The 14,267-nt window shown below is 42.5% G+C and overlaps 1 protein-coding gene across 6 annotated transcripts in view; it reads left to right on the top strand.

Annotated features, from left to right (window-relative positions):
• ACSL1 (acyl-CoA synthetase long chain family member 1) overlaps window positions 1-14,267 on the top strand; it is a 72,319-nt gene that overhangs the window by 42,444 nt on the left and 15,608 nt on the right. For 4 of the 6 annotated variants that reach the window (XM_043558516.1, XM_043558521.1, XM_043558530.1 and 1 more), the window contains exons 5-11: window positions 646-747; window positions 3,054-3,153; window positions 3,345-3,523; window positions 8,994-9,026; window positions 9,192-9,243; window positions 10,482-10,555; window positions 12,934-13,011. In XM_043558516.1, the coding sequence (XP_043414451.1) occupies window positions 646-747; window positions 3,054-3,153; window positions 3,345-3,523; window positions 8,994-9,026; window positions 9,192-9,243; window positions 10,482-10,555; window positions 12,934-13,011 (618 nt within the window). Of the gene's footprint in view, window positions 1-645; window positions 748-3,053; window positions 3,154-3,344; window positions 3,524-8,993; window positions 9,027-9,191; window positions 9,244-10,481; window positions 10,556-12,933; window positions 13,012-13,081; window positions 13,160-14,267 lie in introns of all 6 variants that reach the window. The other 2 variants (XM_043558538.1, XM_043558547.1) reach the window with 1 other exon arrangement.

Raw genomic sequence — 14,267 nt, 5'->3', positions numbered from 1 at the left:
GATGAAGAAAATAATTCCAAACTTTAAGATGAAAAAAAAAATTTTCTTTGTAGTTAATTTGGGGTGGGAATGGGGAGAGGTTGGGGGCAGGTTTATAATCCTACCTCATTTTTATGAATCTACCTATTTTTACTTAGTTGCAATAATACTATTTATTTACTTGCTCATTTTACTTAAAATTGTCACAAGTTTTTTGAAGGTGTCCCCCAAACTTGCTATTTCTGTATTTATAGCAAATGACAAGTTTGGGCTGCTTTGCTGCTCTTTATAAATGCAAGTAATTTCTATCATTCTACGTCCTCGCATTACTTTTATAATTTTATAAAACTAAAGTGTAAAAAAGAAATGTGCGTGAGAAGCCCGGGCATCCAGTGACCTCTGACCTGCAGCTGTCGGAATCCGATTCCTCTGCTTTGCAGAAGGAACCCTATGACCAGTTCTCCTAATAGTGAGTTCTGGTGAAGCCAGCCTCGTGTTTTACAAAACTGTAGGGCTGACGGAACCGCGTTCGCTCCTGCTGCCCCTCGCCGTGCGGCGCCACTTGCTGGCCAAGATAGCAGACTCGGTCGGCTGTCACTCCAGTGAGCTTTGTTCCCTGAGTTGGGCCTGACGTGGTTCCTGATTTTTTTTCCCTCCCCGTTTCAGGTCGCGGACATGTCAGAGTGTGTGGGCTCAGCGCTCATCCAGAAGGGCTTCAAGACTTCCCCGGATCAGTACATTGGCATCTTTTCTCAGAACAGACCTGAGGTATTGACCGTTAGACGCCAGTTGTGTGCGGTTTTGAGAGGCCTCACATGTAAGAGCCAAGTGGAGTTCATACAGACCTTTGCTTGGGACCCGATTTTGTGCTCTGATCTCTACTGAGCGTATGTCTCTATGTTATTCCTTAGAAAGTTACACATATGAAAACCCAGGCTCGGGCCTCCTTGGCCTTTAGGTGGAAAAAATCTATATATCACATTTTGATTATTGGTTTTTGTTTTTTCAAAAACTAGGTCCCAAACAAAAACTAACAAGGAAGTTACTAGAACAGATAACTAACAAAGAATCCTCCTAGCCTCCAGGCCTACCTCTGTGATTAGAAAAATAGCATCAATAAATTATAGAGAAACTTGGATATGTTTTTGGCAGTAGCGGACCCCCCTCTTTGCTTTCTGAAAGGTGGGAGCTTTCCCTGTGATCAGGTTACAAAATTTAAAATACCGGGGGCAGCGGGAAAAGTACCTCACCGCGAGTCAGCCTCGGTGTAGACACGGTCTGTCTGGCTGCCAAGTCCCCTGCGTGGTGCTTCTGTAAACCCTTGCATTAAGGTCAATTTAAATGAGAAGCTCTTCTGGAGCTGTTGTTCCAAATATATATAATACACGTATTATAGCGTTGGTGAACAAATGGCGTAACTTGGCTTGGAAAAATTCAAGCACTAGGCTCGAAGGAATTGAATTGGTTCTTGTGTCTAAAAGACATGTTGGCTCAATCGCTGTGCTATCGACTATTTGATAAATCAGGCTGGTTTCCTAGAGTTTTATGTACTGGTAAGGGATACACAGCATTTTCCACAGTTGGACTACGACTAGGCTTATGGAATTTCGTTTCTTTCAATTGTAAGTGAAACCCATTCAAGTGAACACACCCCAGATGTTTGCGTTAGTGGCATTTTATGCTGAATCTATCACTAGGACCTTACTTCATAGGGTAAGCTCCTTCCTACATTTATGAACTAGTTTAATAAATGTGTATGGAGCACCTACTATGTGCCAGGCATCACGAGGCACCAAAGCACAACAGTGATTTGGATCCTTCTCTTAAGGTACCGTGTGAGGGAAGACCGGCCCGTAGGGTGTTGCTTTGTCTGTAGCGTGGCAAGCGTGGACACAGGGAAAAGGGTTATGGGGAGCTCAGTCAAGGAGGACTTCCTGGAGGTGGCCTCCTAGTGGAGTCTTGAAGGATATGAGAGCAGGGAAGCTAAGGGAGTGTCCGGAACAATGACATGTTTGCATCAAGCAGTGTATCTGTGCTGGGGGTTGAGGGATTTCAATCTGGTAGAGCTTGGAGGGGCAGGGAAGACAGGACTACATGTGCCACATGGACCCTGCTGAGGAGCTTGGACCTGCCCTCCATGTTGGTAACTTGAAACTGATGCTAGGAAAGAAAAAGGAGCAAAACTGCCCCAGACCGAGTGAATGTAAGTGGGGTGTGCTGCCTTTCCACAGCAGCTGTGCCTTTATCTGCGCCGTGGCCGCGTGTCGGATTCTGCAGATTCGAGACCTGCAGCTGGAGATGAGGGGCACCACCAAGGATTTTTAGCGAAAGGCTCATCTTGCCATGTTTGGCTTGTAGGCAGATCAGTTGCCACATGGCTGATGAGTTAGAGGCAAGGAGACCGGTCCCTGTACCACTTCTTCATCACTTTTCTGGGAAGATTTTGCCCAGAACGTCTTTCCTGTTAGACAGGGGTGTCCCTCCTTCCCCAGTTCCCAGGTCTCACCGCACACGGCTGCACAGCTGATCTTCTCACACCCCAGGGCCTCCATTTCACCGAGAAGCCCTCGGTGGCCGCGCATTACCTGGGGATGGGGCCAGGCCCCTCCACAGACCACCTGCGACCCTGCCTGCCAGGGCACCCTTGGGTGCTCACTGCTCTCCCCCCTGCTTTTGTTCACGCAGTCCCCGCTCCTGGAGTCTCCTTGCCTTTCTCTCCATCTGTCCAAACCGTGCCTCCCTTGCAGAGGGCGAGCTCAGTCACGTGCCCCGTGGAGGTGGTCACTTCCGGCTCCCTCGTGTCTGAGCCAGTCACTATCTCGTACGGTTAATTATCTTCTCACATATTTGCCTCGATTCTTCCGGCCAACTGCACTGTCCTTCTAAGAAGGGGGCAGGTGTTTTGTTTGCATCGTGAATCCTCCGTGGTGCCTGGCACATAGGAGTAGACACACAAATGTTGATTTTGCCCCATCCAGTGTTTCCACTTTGAATCTCTCTAGAGTGTTGTTCTCCTTGGAGTAGTTCCGTGATGACATCTCGTTTTCTTTCCCTGACCTTTACTGTTCATTTAGTGGGTGATCATTGAACAGGGATGCTTTGCTTACTCCATGGTGTCCGTTCCCCTCTATGATACGCTTGGAGCTGAAGCCATCACCTACATAGTCAACAAAGGTATGTCTGGGGTCTCCAGGTGGGCACTGGCCTAGTTATGAGTTAGATTTGATGACTTTACATTTGGTTATATCTGATTTGATAGGGATTTTATGTTTAAATACACATCTGTCTTTCTATTCAAAGACTGTAAGTCCTGAAGGCTTTTAATATCTCGGAGCTCATTCTTCATTGTATCTCTTCATTCCCAGCCGAACTCTCTCTGGTTTTTGTTGACAAGCCAGAGAAGGCCGACACGCTATTAGAAGGTGTAGAAAATAAGTTAACGCCAGGCCTTAAAACCATAGTCGTCATGGACTCCTATGGCATCGATCTGTTAGAACGAGGCAAAAGGTGTGGCGTAGAAATCATCAGTCTGAAGGCAATGGAGGTGAGTCATCCTTCTCACTTCCCTGGTGGGCGCCCCTGAGGCCATTTCGGCTCACACGTGGTATCCAGTGCAATCATGCAATCCTAGCTCTGGTTGGGCATCGCAGCAACCCATAAAAGACATAGGGTGGAAATTGCTGCCTCATTACTGGAAGGAAGGGTTCTACATGCATGTCTCAGTGTGAATCCATCACATCTGATAAAAAGTACTCTCGTAAAACAAGTTGCAGGTGCTCACACATTTATCCTAGAGCACTGACCAGCCATGCCAATAAATGGTAGAAATGTGAATTTCTTTTTTTCTTCTTAATGTTTATTTATTTTTGAGAGAGAGAGAAAGAGAGTACAAGCGGAGGAGGGGCAGATAGAGGGGACAGAGGATTCAAAGCAGGCTCTGTGCTGACAGCAGCGAGCCCGATGTGGGGCTCAAACTCGTGAACTGCGAGATCCTGACCTGAGCCGAAGTTGGATGCTCAACCAACTGAGCCACCCAAATGCTCCAGAAATGTGAATTTCTGATTCGGGTGGAGATTTAAGTTTGTATGTTCTTTTTAGCCTTTAATGCCATTTACTTACTGTTTTGTTTCTAAAATGGAGCCAGCTATAGAAATCTGCCTCATTATTCTTTTTCCCAAGTTGCTTTTGGAGCGTCCTGGTAGATTTCCAGCATACATGTTTGATTTGGCTTATTTTTATATTAAATTTCTTGAGATTCACCTTAATCAGAACTTTAAGGGTCACCATTCTAGGAAAACGAATGTGGCGTATATTTAAATTGGTTGTTTGACATCACATGTAAAAAGCTGATTCTCCCAGTTGGATTTGGATTAGAGTTTAATCCAGAGAAGCTAGTAAGAGGAAGATCTTGTCAGGTACCTATCACAGGAATTGGCTGTTCTCCTTCTGAAAATGTTATAAATATTTTCCTGGAACTGTTATAAATAGGGTTTGAAATTTTACTTATAGCTCTCCTTCTACAAGGAATTGGAGGCTATAAACAAGGATCTATATAATACCTTTCCGGAGGAACTTAGCGGTCATAGAGAAACTAATTTGTTCTAACAGAGCCTTCTGCCTCACATTTATACAGAGACGCACACAGTAGAATAGATGCTTAGTCCATAAGAATGGGTGTGCTGTACTGTTCAGTTGGCTTTTTAGCTAGCTTTTTACCTAGCATTTCTGCACATTTGTTAATTTCACTTGTGATCGCAATAATGCCATTTACAATGTAATTTTTTTCCTCCATCTTTTCCCTAACCCCACCACACAAACGTGCACACACATGCACACACCCACAGGAATTTTTTGGTATTTTTTTATTTTTCTATGATGACATAATTTTAAGATGAAAAAATTTAGGTAAATGAAGATTGTAATGGAAAGTTAACATTAAAGATTTTATTTATAAAAGACATTATTTTCCACTTACCTGTGTCATATGATTCATACTTGGGTTTTAAAAATTTGTAAGCAAAAGATTAAGTAATTTTTAAGAAGGGAATTTAACATTGGCCTTCCGGTTGATCATATGATCAAGTTTATGTTGATATATGTTTTTATAGGATCAAAAAGAGAAATATTGGTATTTGGAATTTTTGATTTTGGGGGATATTTTATTATGAATATTTTCAGACATGCAAACAAGAACAGGTACAAAGTACCAAGAATTGTACAGTGGACTGCCATATGCCCACCAAACATCTGCAGCTAATGTTTTAATATATTTGCTTTATCACATATTCGTGCATTACTCTGTCCCTCCATTCATTATCTTTTTTTAATGCATTTTCATTAAGTTGCAGATTTTATTACCCCCAAATACTTCAGCATTTTATTCATTAACTAGAATTCAGTTTTCCTCCTGGGCAAGGTTTTTTGTTTTGTTTTGTTTGGGCATTTGGAGCCTGAAGATAGCAACTCATTTATTTTTATGGTTGCTGTACTCTTTTCTACATGATGTCATTATACAGGTTTGAGGCTGTGAACCTTCTTGGCATATAGGGCACTAATTTTGATCATGTGTGTTCCCAATAAAATAAAAGCCAAACTGCATGTAGCTGTGGCTGTATTTTACTTAATATCAATTTTTGAAGAATTAGAGATCTCAAGAAGTTATGTAAGAATTTTGAACAGATGAGTGGAGATTTGGGTCTGATAAAGATTACTTTAAAAAAAAGGAATTATTTTTGCTTTAGCTCTTAGTTGACTTCTATTTGGACTTCACTGTTCCTATTTTTAATCAGCAGTCTATTATATACATAATTTAAAATGTAGTTAAGATTAAAAATGGTTTGGGGTGCCTGGGTGGCTCAGTCAGTTAGGCATCTGGCTCTTGATTTCAGCTCAGGTCGTGATCTCACTGTTAATTGGATCAAGCCCTGCATTGGGCTCTGCACTGACAGTATAGAACCTGTTTGGGATTCTCACTCTCTTTCCCTCCCTCTCTGCCCCTCCCCTGCTTGTGTGCTATCTCTCTTTCTCTCTCTCAAAATAAGTAAACTTTTTAAAAAATTTTTTTATTGTTTTATTGTTTTTTAATTTTTATTTATTTTTTTAATTTACATCCAAGTTAGTTAGCATATAGTACAACCATTATTTCAGGAGTAGATTCCTTAATGCCCCTTACCCATTTAGCCCATACCTCCTCCCACAACCCCTCCAGTAACCCTCTCCTTATTACTCAGCTATTTAAGTCTCCTTATGTTTGTGTCCTTAAGTCTCTTATGTTTGTGTCCCCCTCCCTGTTTTTATATTATTTTTGCTTCCCTTCCCTTATGTTCATCTGTTTTGTGTCTTAAAGTCCTCATATGAGTGAAGTCATAAGATATTTGTCTTTCTCTGACTTAACTAATTTCACTTAGCATAATACCCTCTAGTTCCATCCACGTAGTTGCAAAGGGCAAGATTTCACTCTTTTTGATTGCTGAGTAATACTCCATTGTGTGTGTGAGCATGCATGTGTGTGTGTGTATATATTTATATATATATACATGTATATATATATATGTATATATAAATATATACACACACACCACATCTTCTTTATCCATTCATCCATCGATGGACATTTGGGCTGTTTCCATAACTTTAGCTATTATTGATAGTACTGCTATAAACATTGGGGTGCATGTGCCCCTTCAAAACAGCATACCCATATCCCTTGGATAAATACCTAGTAGTGCAATTGCTGGGTCATAGGGTAGTTCTATTTTTAATGTTTTGAGGAACCTCCATACTGTTTTCCAAAGTGGCTGCACCAATTTGCATTCCCACCAGCAGTGCAAAAGAGGTCCTCTTTGTCCGCATCCTCACCAACATCTCTTGTTGCCTGAATTGTTAATGTTAGCCCTTCTGACAGGTGTGAGGGGGTATCTCATTGTGGTCTTGATTTGTATTTTCCTGATGATGAGTGATGTTAAGCATTTTTTCATGGGTCGGTTGGCCATGTGGATGTCTTCTTTGGAGAAGTGTCTATTCATGTCTTTTGCCCATTTCTTCACTGGATTATTTGTTTTTTGGGTGGTGAGTTTGATAAGTTCTCTATAGATTTTGGATACTAACCCTTTATCGGATATGTCGTTTGCAAATACCTTCTCCCATTCTGACCATTACCTTTTAGTTTTGCTGATTGTTTCCTTCGCTATGCAGAAGCTTTTTATTTTAACAAGGTCCCAATAGTTCATTTTTGCTTTTGTTTCCCTTCCCTTGTCCGGAGACATGTTGAATAAGAAGCTGCTGTGGCCAGGGTCAAGGAGGTTTTTGTCTGCTTTCTCCTCTAGTATTTTGATGACTTCCTGTCTTACATTTAGGTCTTTCATCCATTTTGACTTTATTTTCGTATATGGAGTAAGAAAGTGGTCCAGGTTCATTTTTCTGCATGTTACTGTCCAGTTTTCCCAGCACCACTTGCTGAAGAGACTGTCTTTATTCCATTGGACATTCTTTCCTGCTTCGTCAAAGATTAGTTGGCCATATGTTTGTGGCTCCATTTCTGGGTTCTCTATTCTGTCCCATTGATCTGAGTGTCTGTTCTTGTGCCAGTACCATACTGTCTTGATGATTACAGCTTTGTAGTACAGCTTAAAATCCAAAATAAATAAACTTTTTTTAAAAAATGGTTTAAAAGTGTATGCTGGGCAGAAACTCACTGAGCCCTGAGCACACTGATCGAATTTCCATGTAATTCTAGCATGCTCACTCCATATGCTCATTCAAGCTACTCTGTTTTAATAGGAAAGGAATATAAATAGTTCATTAAAGAAATTAATAGCTAATTGAAGTGGCCACCAAGATACCTCCATGCAGTGAACTGAACATCACAATGGACCCCAGGTAGTGACTGGGAACCAGCTGCTGGGAGATGCATCCTCGGAAATGAACCTGCAGCTCTTCGTGTCCACCCAGCAGTGCTCTTCCGTCTTCTGTCATGGACACTTTTATTTTTTTTTTTAAGTTTATTTATTTTGAGAGAGAGAGAGAGAGAGAGAGAATGAATGAATGGGAGAGGGGCAGAGAGAGAGGGAGAGAGAATCCCAAGCAGGCTCTGCACTGTTAGCGCAGAGCCCAACACAGGGCTTGAACCCACGTACCATGAGATCGTGACCTGAGCCGAAACCAAGAGTCAGAGGCTCAACCAACTGAGCCACCCAGGCGCCCCATGTCAAGGACTGTTTTATAATCTTGAGGTTCCCAAATCTTTGTATCCACTCCATGTGGGGAGTATAGATATTTGAGCCTGTAGCATTTCATCCTGCAGGGACTGCCGGTGATCCAGTCATCCAGAGCTGGGTGACCACACGTCGGTGCTGTGCTCTGGTCTCAGGAGGGCGCAGAGCATCTGCAGTTCTTTGGTTATGACTATGGTTTGCTTTTGGTCAAGAGCCAGCCATAAAAGGGTGTGGGAGTGCGGACAAGAAATCCATCATAAAAAACCTCTGATTCCTGTCTTTTGGATAAATCCTGTTTCAAGGGCTAGTCCTGACACCATTTGTTTGGTTTTATATGAGAGAAGACAACTGGAAAATGGCTCCTTTTTAAAAAAATTTATTAATTTTTATTTGTTTTTGAGAGAGCGAGAGAGAGAACTTGCATGGGGGGGGGAGGGGCAGAGAGAGAGGGAGACACAGAATCCAAAGCAGGCTCCAGGCTCTGAACTGTCAGCACAGAGCCAGACGCGGGGCTCGAACTCAAGAACCGTGAGATCATGACCTGAGTGGAAGTCAGATGCTTGAGCAACTGAGCCACTAAGATGCCCCTGGAAAGAGGCTTGTTAGAGCAATGCATAAATATGTCACTTCAGTTTAATTAAAGTGGTCAGTTTCTTTCATTTGAAACGGACATTGTCTTTGAGCCAGCTCTGAGTGAATTCCACAGTAGAGTCAAGTTGAAGTGACTTTATCGATGTCGCCTTATTTTTTACATTTTGAAAATGTTTCCATTTAAGATTTTTTTTTTCTCTTCTCCTTAAGGACCTGGGAAGAGCCAACAGACAGAGACCTAAGGTGAGTACACGATGTCAGCCCTGCTAAGCCCTGCTGATAACTAGTCTCCAAGACTGGTAGAAACCTTGGGGATCAATGTATGGCTTATGGTTTTCTTTCTGTTCTGACTTACACCACCTTTGGGTTTGTTTGTTTGTGTGTGTGTTTGTTTTTAATGTGCTCTAGCCGCCAGCACCTGAAGATCTTGCAGTGATTTGCTTCACCAGTGGAACTACAGGTAAGGTTTGAAATGCAGTTGCCTCTTTTTTTTTTTAATATGAAATTTATTGTCAAATTGGTTTCCATACAACACCCAGTGCTCATCCCAAAAGGTGCCCTCCTCAATGCCCATCACCCACCCTCGCCTCCCTCCCACCCCCCATCAACCCTCAGTTCTCAGTTTTTAGGAGTCTCTTATGTTTTGGCTCCCTCCCTCTCTAACCTTTTTTTTTTTTCCTTCCCCTCCCCCATGGTCTTCTGTTAAGTTTCTCAGGATCCACATAAGAGTGAAAACATATGGTATCTTTCTCTGTATGACTTATTTCACTTAGCATAATACCCTCCAGTTCCATCCACGTTGCTACAAAAGGCCAAATTTCATTCTTTCTCATTGCCAAGTAGTATTCTATTGTGTATATAAACCACAATTTTTTTATCAGTTCATCAGTTGATGGACATTTAGGCTCTTTCCATAATTTGGCTCTTGCTGAAAGTGCTGCTATAAACATTGGGGTACAAGTGCCCCTATGCATCAGCACTCCTGAGTGGCTAAAATGAACAAATCAGGAGACTGTAGATGCTGGTGAGGATGTGGAGAGACGGGAACCCTCTTGCACTGTTGGTGGGAATGCAAACTGGTGCAGCCGCTCTGGAAAATGGTGTGGAGGTTCCTCAAAAAATTAAAAATAGACCTACCCTATGACCCAGCAGTAGCACTGCTAGGAATTTACCCAATGAAATGCAGCTGCTTCTAAGTGGTATCTGGAGGTGTGTATTCCCTGCCCCCTTTCTTGGGTGACCGACAGGTGATGTAGTTGAACTACAGATGGACTAGAAGCAGAGGAGACAGAAGTGTTGCGAGCGCAGTGTCCTTGTGGGCCTGTCAGACATTCCCAGAATCTGAGTGTGCCGTGTATTTCCTCAGACATTTATTGAAGGCGACAGTGGATCCGCCCGTTTCTTGGGATAAACCAACATTTTATTTCCAGAAATAAAATTCCTGTTTTCTCCTCTTCCCATTACACACACCCTCTAACACTCACCCATGTTAATAAAGGTTGTTTAAGACAATCTTTTCATGTAAAGGATTGCAGATTGTTTAGGGATTTAATGTCATTCAGCATCTGGCTTTCACAGTTGCACCGAACACTAGAGGCATTTGAGGCCCCAATTATACAGGGTTCTGGGCTTCCTTAATTCCTGTCATTTGGGGATGGCGTTTCTTTAACTTGGTTTCTGCTCATGTGTGTTCCTCAGGCTACCCCAAAGGAGCCCTGATCACTCATCAAAACATAGTGAGTGATTGTTCAGCTTTTGTGAAAATAACAGAGGTAAGTGTTTGGGATATTGCCATCTTTCTTCACGCTCAGTGGTTGGCACTAGGCCTCAAGAATGAAAGTGTTTTATGGCAGAACCGCCATGTTTGGTCCCTGCTGTGTTTGGAGTACTGTTTGACGTGGGGATGAGGTCTGAGCTCTAATATGGTCTAAGATCACCTTCTCTCAGATAGTCTTCATTGTGGACCTAATCTCCAACTCCTGCTTGTGACCATTAAGCTGAATTGACGGACAAGTTATTATAACTTTTATGTAGTAACGCTTCATGTGGGTACTGCCCTATATAAATGTTTCCAGGAGAGGACCAAGAAGAAATGACTCTCTAGTGCTCCCATCCTGGGGTGGGGAAAATAATTTCTTTAAGCGGGCAATGAAACGTTAAATGCTGCGGAAGGTTTTTGAATCACTGTTATTTATTACAGTTGATCTGACTTCTATTTTATGAGAAGATTAAAACCTTGACCTTCAGTTGGTTTCCTATTAAAGTTTGCCCTCCAAGTGTCCTAGTCTGCGGGGCCGCCATAGCAAAATAGCACAGGCTGAGTGACTTAAATGACAGACATTTATTTTCTCACAGTTCTAGAGGCTGGAAATCCATGATCAAGGTGTCAGTAAATTTGGTTTCTGGTGAGGGCTCTCTTCTGGCCTCCTCGCTGTGTCCTCACATGGCCTTTCCTCTTTGTGCACACAGAGAATGAGAGAGAGGTTTCCGGTGTTTCTTCCTCTGCTTCCAAGGGCACCAGCCCTATTAGATGAGCCCCCCAGTTTATGGTCTCATTTAACCTGAATTACCTCCCCAGGGGCTCCATCTCCAAATACAGTCACACCGGGGGTTAGGGCTTTAACATAAATTTGGGGAGGGGGACACAATTCAGTCTGTAGCACCAAGGGTATATTTCAAACTTGCCTTTTAAAAAAAAGTACTTATCAAGCAATATCATGCCTTTCCCTCATGCCCTTGGCACATTTTACATAATTTGCTTTTGCGGTCTCTGGGAGGGTTGCGTAGGTCCTAATTTTTGTGCTGGGAGCCTGTGCTGAATGGTTTTGGGGAATGTGCATCTTTGGTGGCTGGAGAAGGTCTGTCTCTTACCTACACTCACACTTTCTTAGTCCCCAGTTCCTTTTTCGACATACAACTTTATAAACAGAATTCAATATTTAGTGCCTCATCCACCTGGAATTTTAATTTCCTAATTAGCCTTCAAAGAAAACTTAAAATAAGGTTAGTGGCTCATGGAGGCGAATGGCTACAAACTTTGTTTAAAATTAATTATACTATCGGGGGCACTCACAACTTTGTAAAACTTCTAATCTTAGTAACATACATTTGGGGGGGGGGGCGGGGCAGGTACCAAATCAGAAAATTGAAAAGTATAGAAATTACCCAGTCTGACTCCTCCTTATGTAGCAGTTTCCTACCAAGATGTACTATTTGGGACGCAGATCACGCTTGAATAAAATTAAGCTAAGATTATGGCATGTTCAGCCTCCATCACCCGCTTCTGGAGCTGCTGAGTTTGCTGGTGCTTTCCTCTGTCACCACATTATCGTGAGGGACAGGCCAGCTTCAAGAAGGGGACAGGCACAGCCCAGAAATGGTTGCGTAGACACCCGACAAGGCCTCCGTTTCTTAACTGGTGTGGCAACAGCTGCTGTAAGGCAGCCCCTGCTTTGGCCAGAATTTTGTGCATAAATAACATGAACATTCTTAGCCTTGAAACGGAAACCAGATGCCTTGCTCAATCCAGCTGCAACCTGTATCACAATCAGCATTTTATTGCAGATGGTGCCAGATCAGAGCTTGCACCCAACAAATCAAGATTATTTTCCATGGGGGGAAGTAGGCCATTCAGGTGAAGACGCTGATCAAACTAAAATACTGAACATGCGTTTATACTATAAAAGAGCTTGGAAATTCAATTTCTCTTCTCTCATCCTTTCCCTTTTCAACACAATACACTATCTTATGTTGTAATAGATCTTCTGTTTCCACAACATAATATGTTACCTTGTGTTGGAACGGACCTTTTACTTCTTAAGGTGAAATTGAGCTTACTGGGCTGTGGGGTACTGTATCTTGGAAACACTAAATAATTAAAGCACATGATTCCTTAATATCCCAATCTGGACAAAATCTGCCTTATTTTGGTTAACGTCGTCCTGAGTGGGTTTTATTTCATCAGGAGTGAGCTCTACTCTAACTGTATAATTAAAGTGTTGATTTTTATTTAATCCTTTGGAGAGAAACAATTTCAGAATGTAAGCAAAAGCTGTTTCTCCTTGGCATTGAGGTATTATGTGCTCTGAAATTCAAATGGGGAGTTGCTGGGAATCTTAATGCTTTTCTGCTTGCTGGTATCTGTTTGCAGAATACAGTTGATCCTTCTCCAGATGATACTTTGATCTCTTTCTTGCCTCTCGCCCATATGTTTGAAAGAGTTGTAGAGGTAGGCCCTTTGTTTTACTTTTCTTGCTTGCTTGCTTGTTTTTGTTGTGCTAAGTTGTCATGTTTTACAGAAGGTACTTGCCTTGAATGCCAGTGACACACACATTTCGTTTTTGCCACTCGCACACATGTATGAGCAGCTTCTGCTGGTAAGTCTTATGTGTAGACTGTCATCCCCGCAGTTAATTCTTTGCTCAGCCCCGTTTTAGAAATGAATGATTAATTTATTTTAAGGAGTATAAATTTCACTTTTATTTTAAGTAGTATATTATTTTAAGGAGTATAAATTTGGGGGTGGGGGTCCGGATACTTGAACTTTATTTTTTATTTTTATTTTTTTATTTTTTTTTTCAACGTTTATTTATTTTTGGGGGACAGAGAGAGACAGAGCATGAACGGGGGAGGGGCAGAGAGAGAGGGAGACACAGAATCGGAAACAGGCTCCAGGCTCTGAGCCATCAGCCCAGAGCCTGACGCGGGGCTCGAACTCACGGACCGCGAGATCGTGACCTGGCTGAAGTCGGACACCTAACCGACTGCGCCACCCAGGCGTCCCATGAACTTTTTTTTTTTAAGTTTATTGATTTTTGAGAGAGAGAGAGAGAGAGAGAGAGAACAAGCAGGGGAGGGAGAGACAGGGAGACACAGAATCCGAAGCAGTCTCCAGGCTCCAGCTGTCAGCACAGAGCGTGACGCAGGACTCGAACTCATGAACCGTGGGATCATGACTTGAGCCAAAGTTGGACGCTTAACTGACTGAGCTACCCTGGCACCCCGATATCTGAACTTTATTAATCATTCATTTTAAAATTAGAAGCTCAGACTTTCAAAGGATATGCACGTGGGCATGATTCCAGAAATTTAACTTTAAAAGTAGAATTTTTATGAATACCATCCTACAAAGCCTTGAGAGGCTTCTGCCTCTGTAAGAAGTCTCTATTTTTGATGGTGCTTGTTAAGAGCGCACAAGTCGGCTTAAGACACACTTTTTTTCACCAGTATTCTCAGCGCCCTTGGGAAAGCAGGGTGATGTACAGCTGACCTTTGCCCGGGCTCCCTGTGCACAACTGTGTGACTAGTTTAAAAACTGACTGAGAACCATCTCTTTTCCTTCTTGGACAATTTTGGATCGTATACTTCTAGGAAAAAAAAACAATGGCTGCCATCCATTCATTTAACAAATATTTACTGAGCAGCAGCTGTGTGCCGGGCACTGTGCGAGGTGTCTGTGACAAAGAGGTGACTAATCCAGAGCTA

The sequence above is a fragment of the Prionailurus bengalensis genome, chromosome B1 (genome assembly GCF_016509475.1).
Source record: "Prionailurus bengalensis isolate Pbe53 chromosome B1, Fcat_Pben_1.1_paternal_pri, whole genome shotgun sequence".
NCBI classification, from domain to species: domain Eukaryota; kingdom Metazoa; phylum Chordata; class Mammalia; order Carnivora; family Felidae; genus Prionailurus; species Prionailurus bengalensis.
Note: the sequence above shows the minus strand (reverse complement) of the source record. Positions and strands in the feature narration are given on the sequence as shown.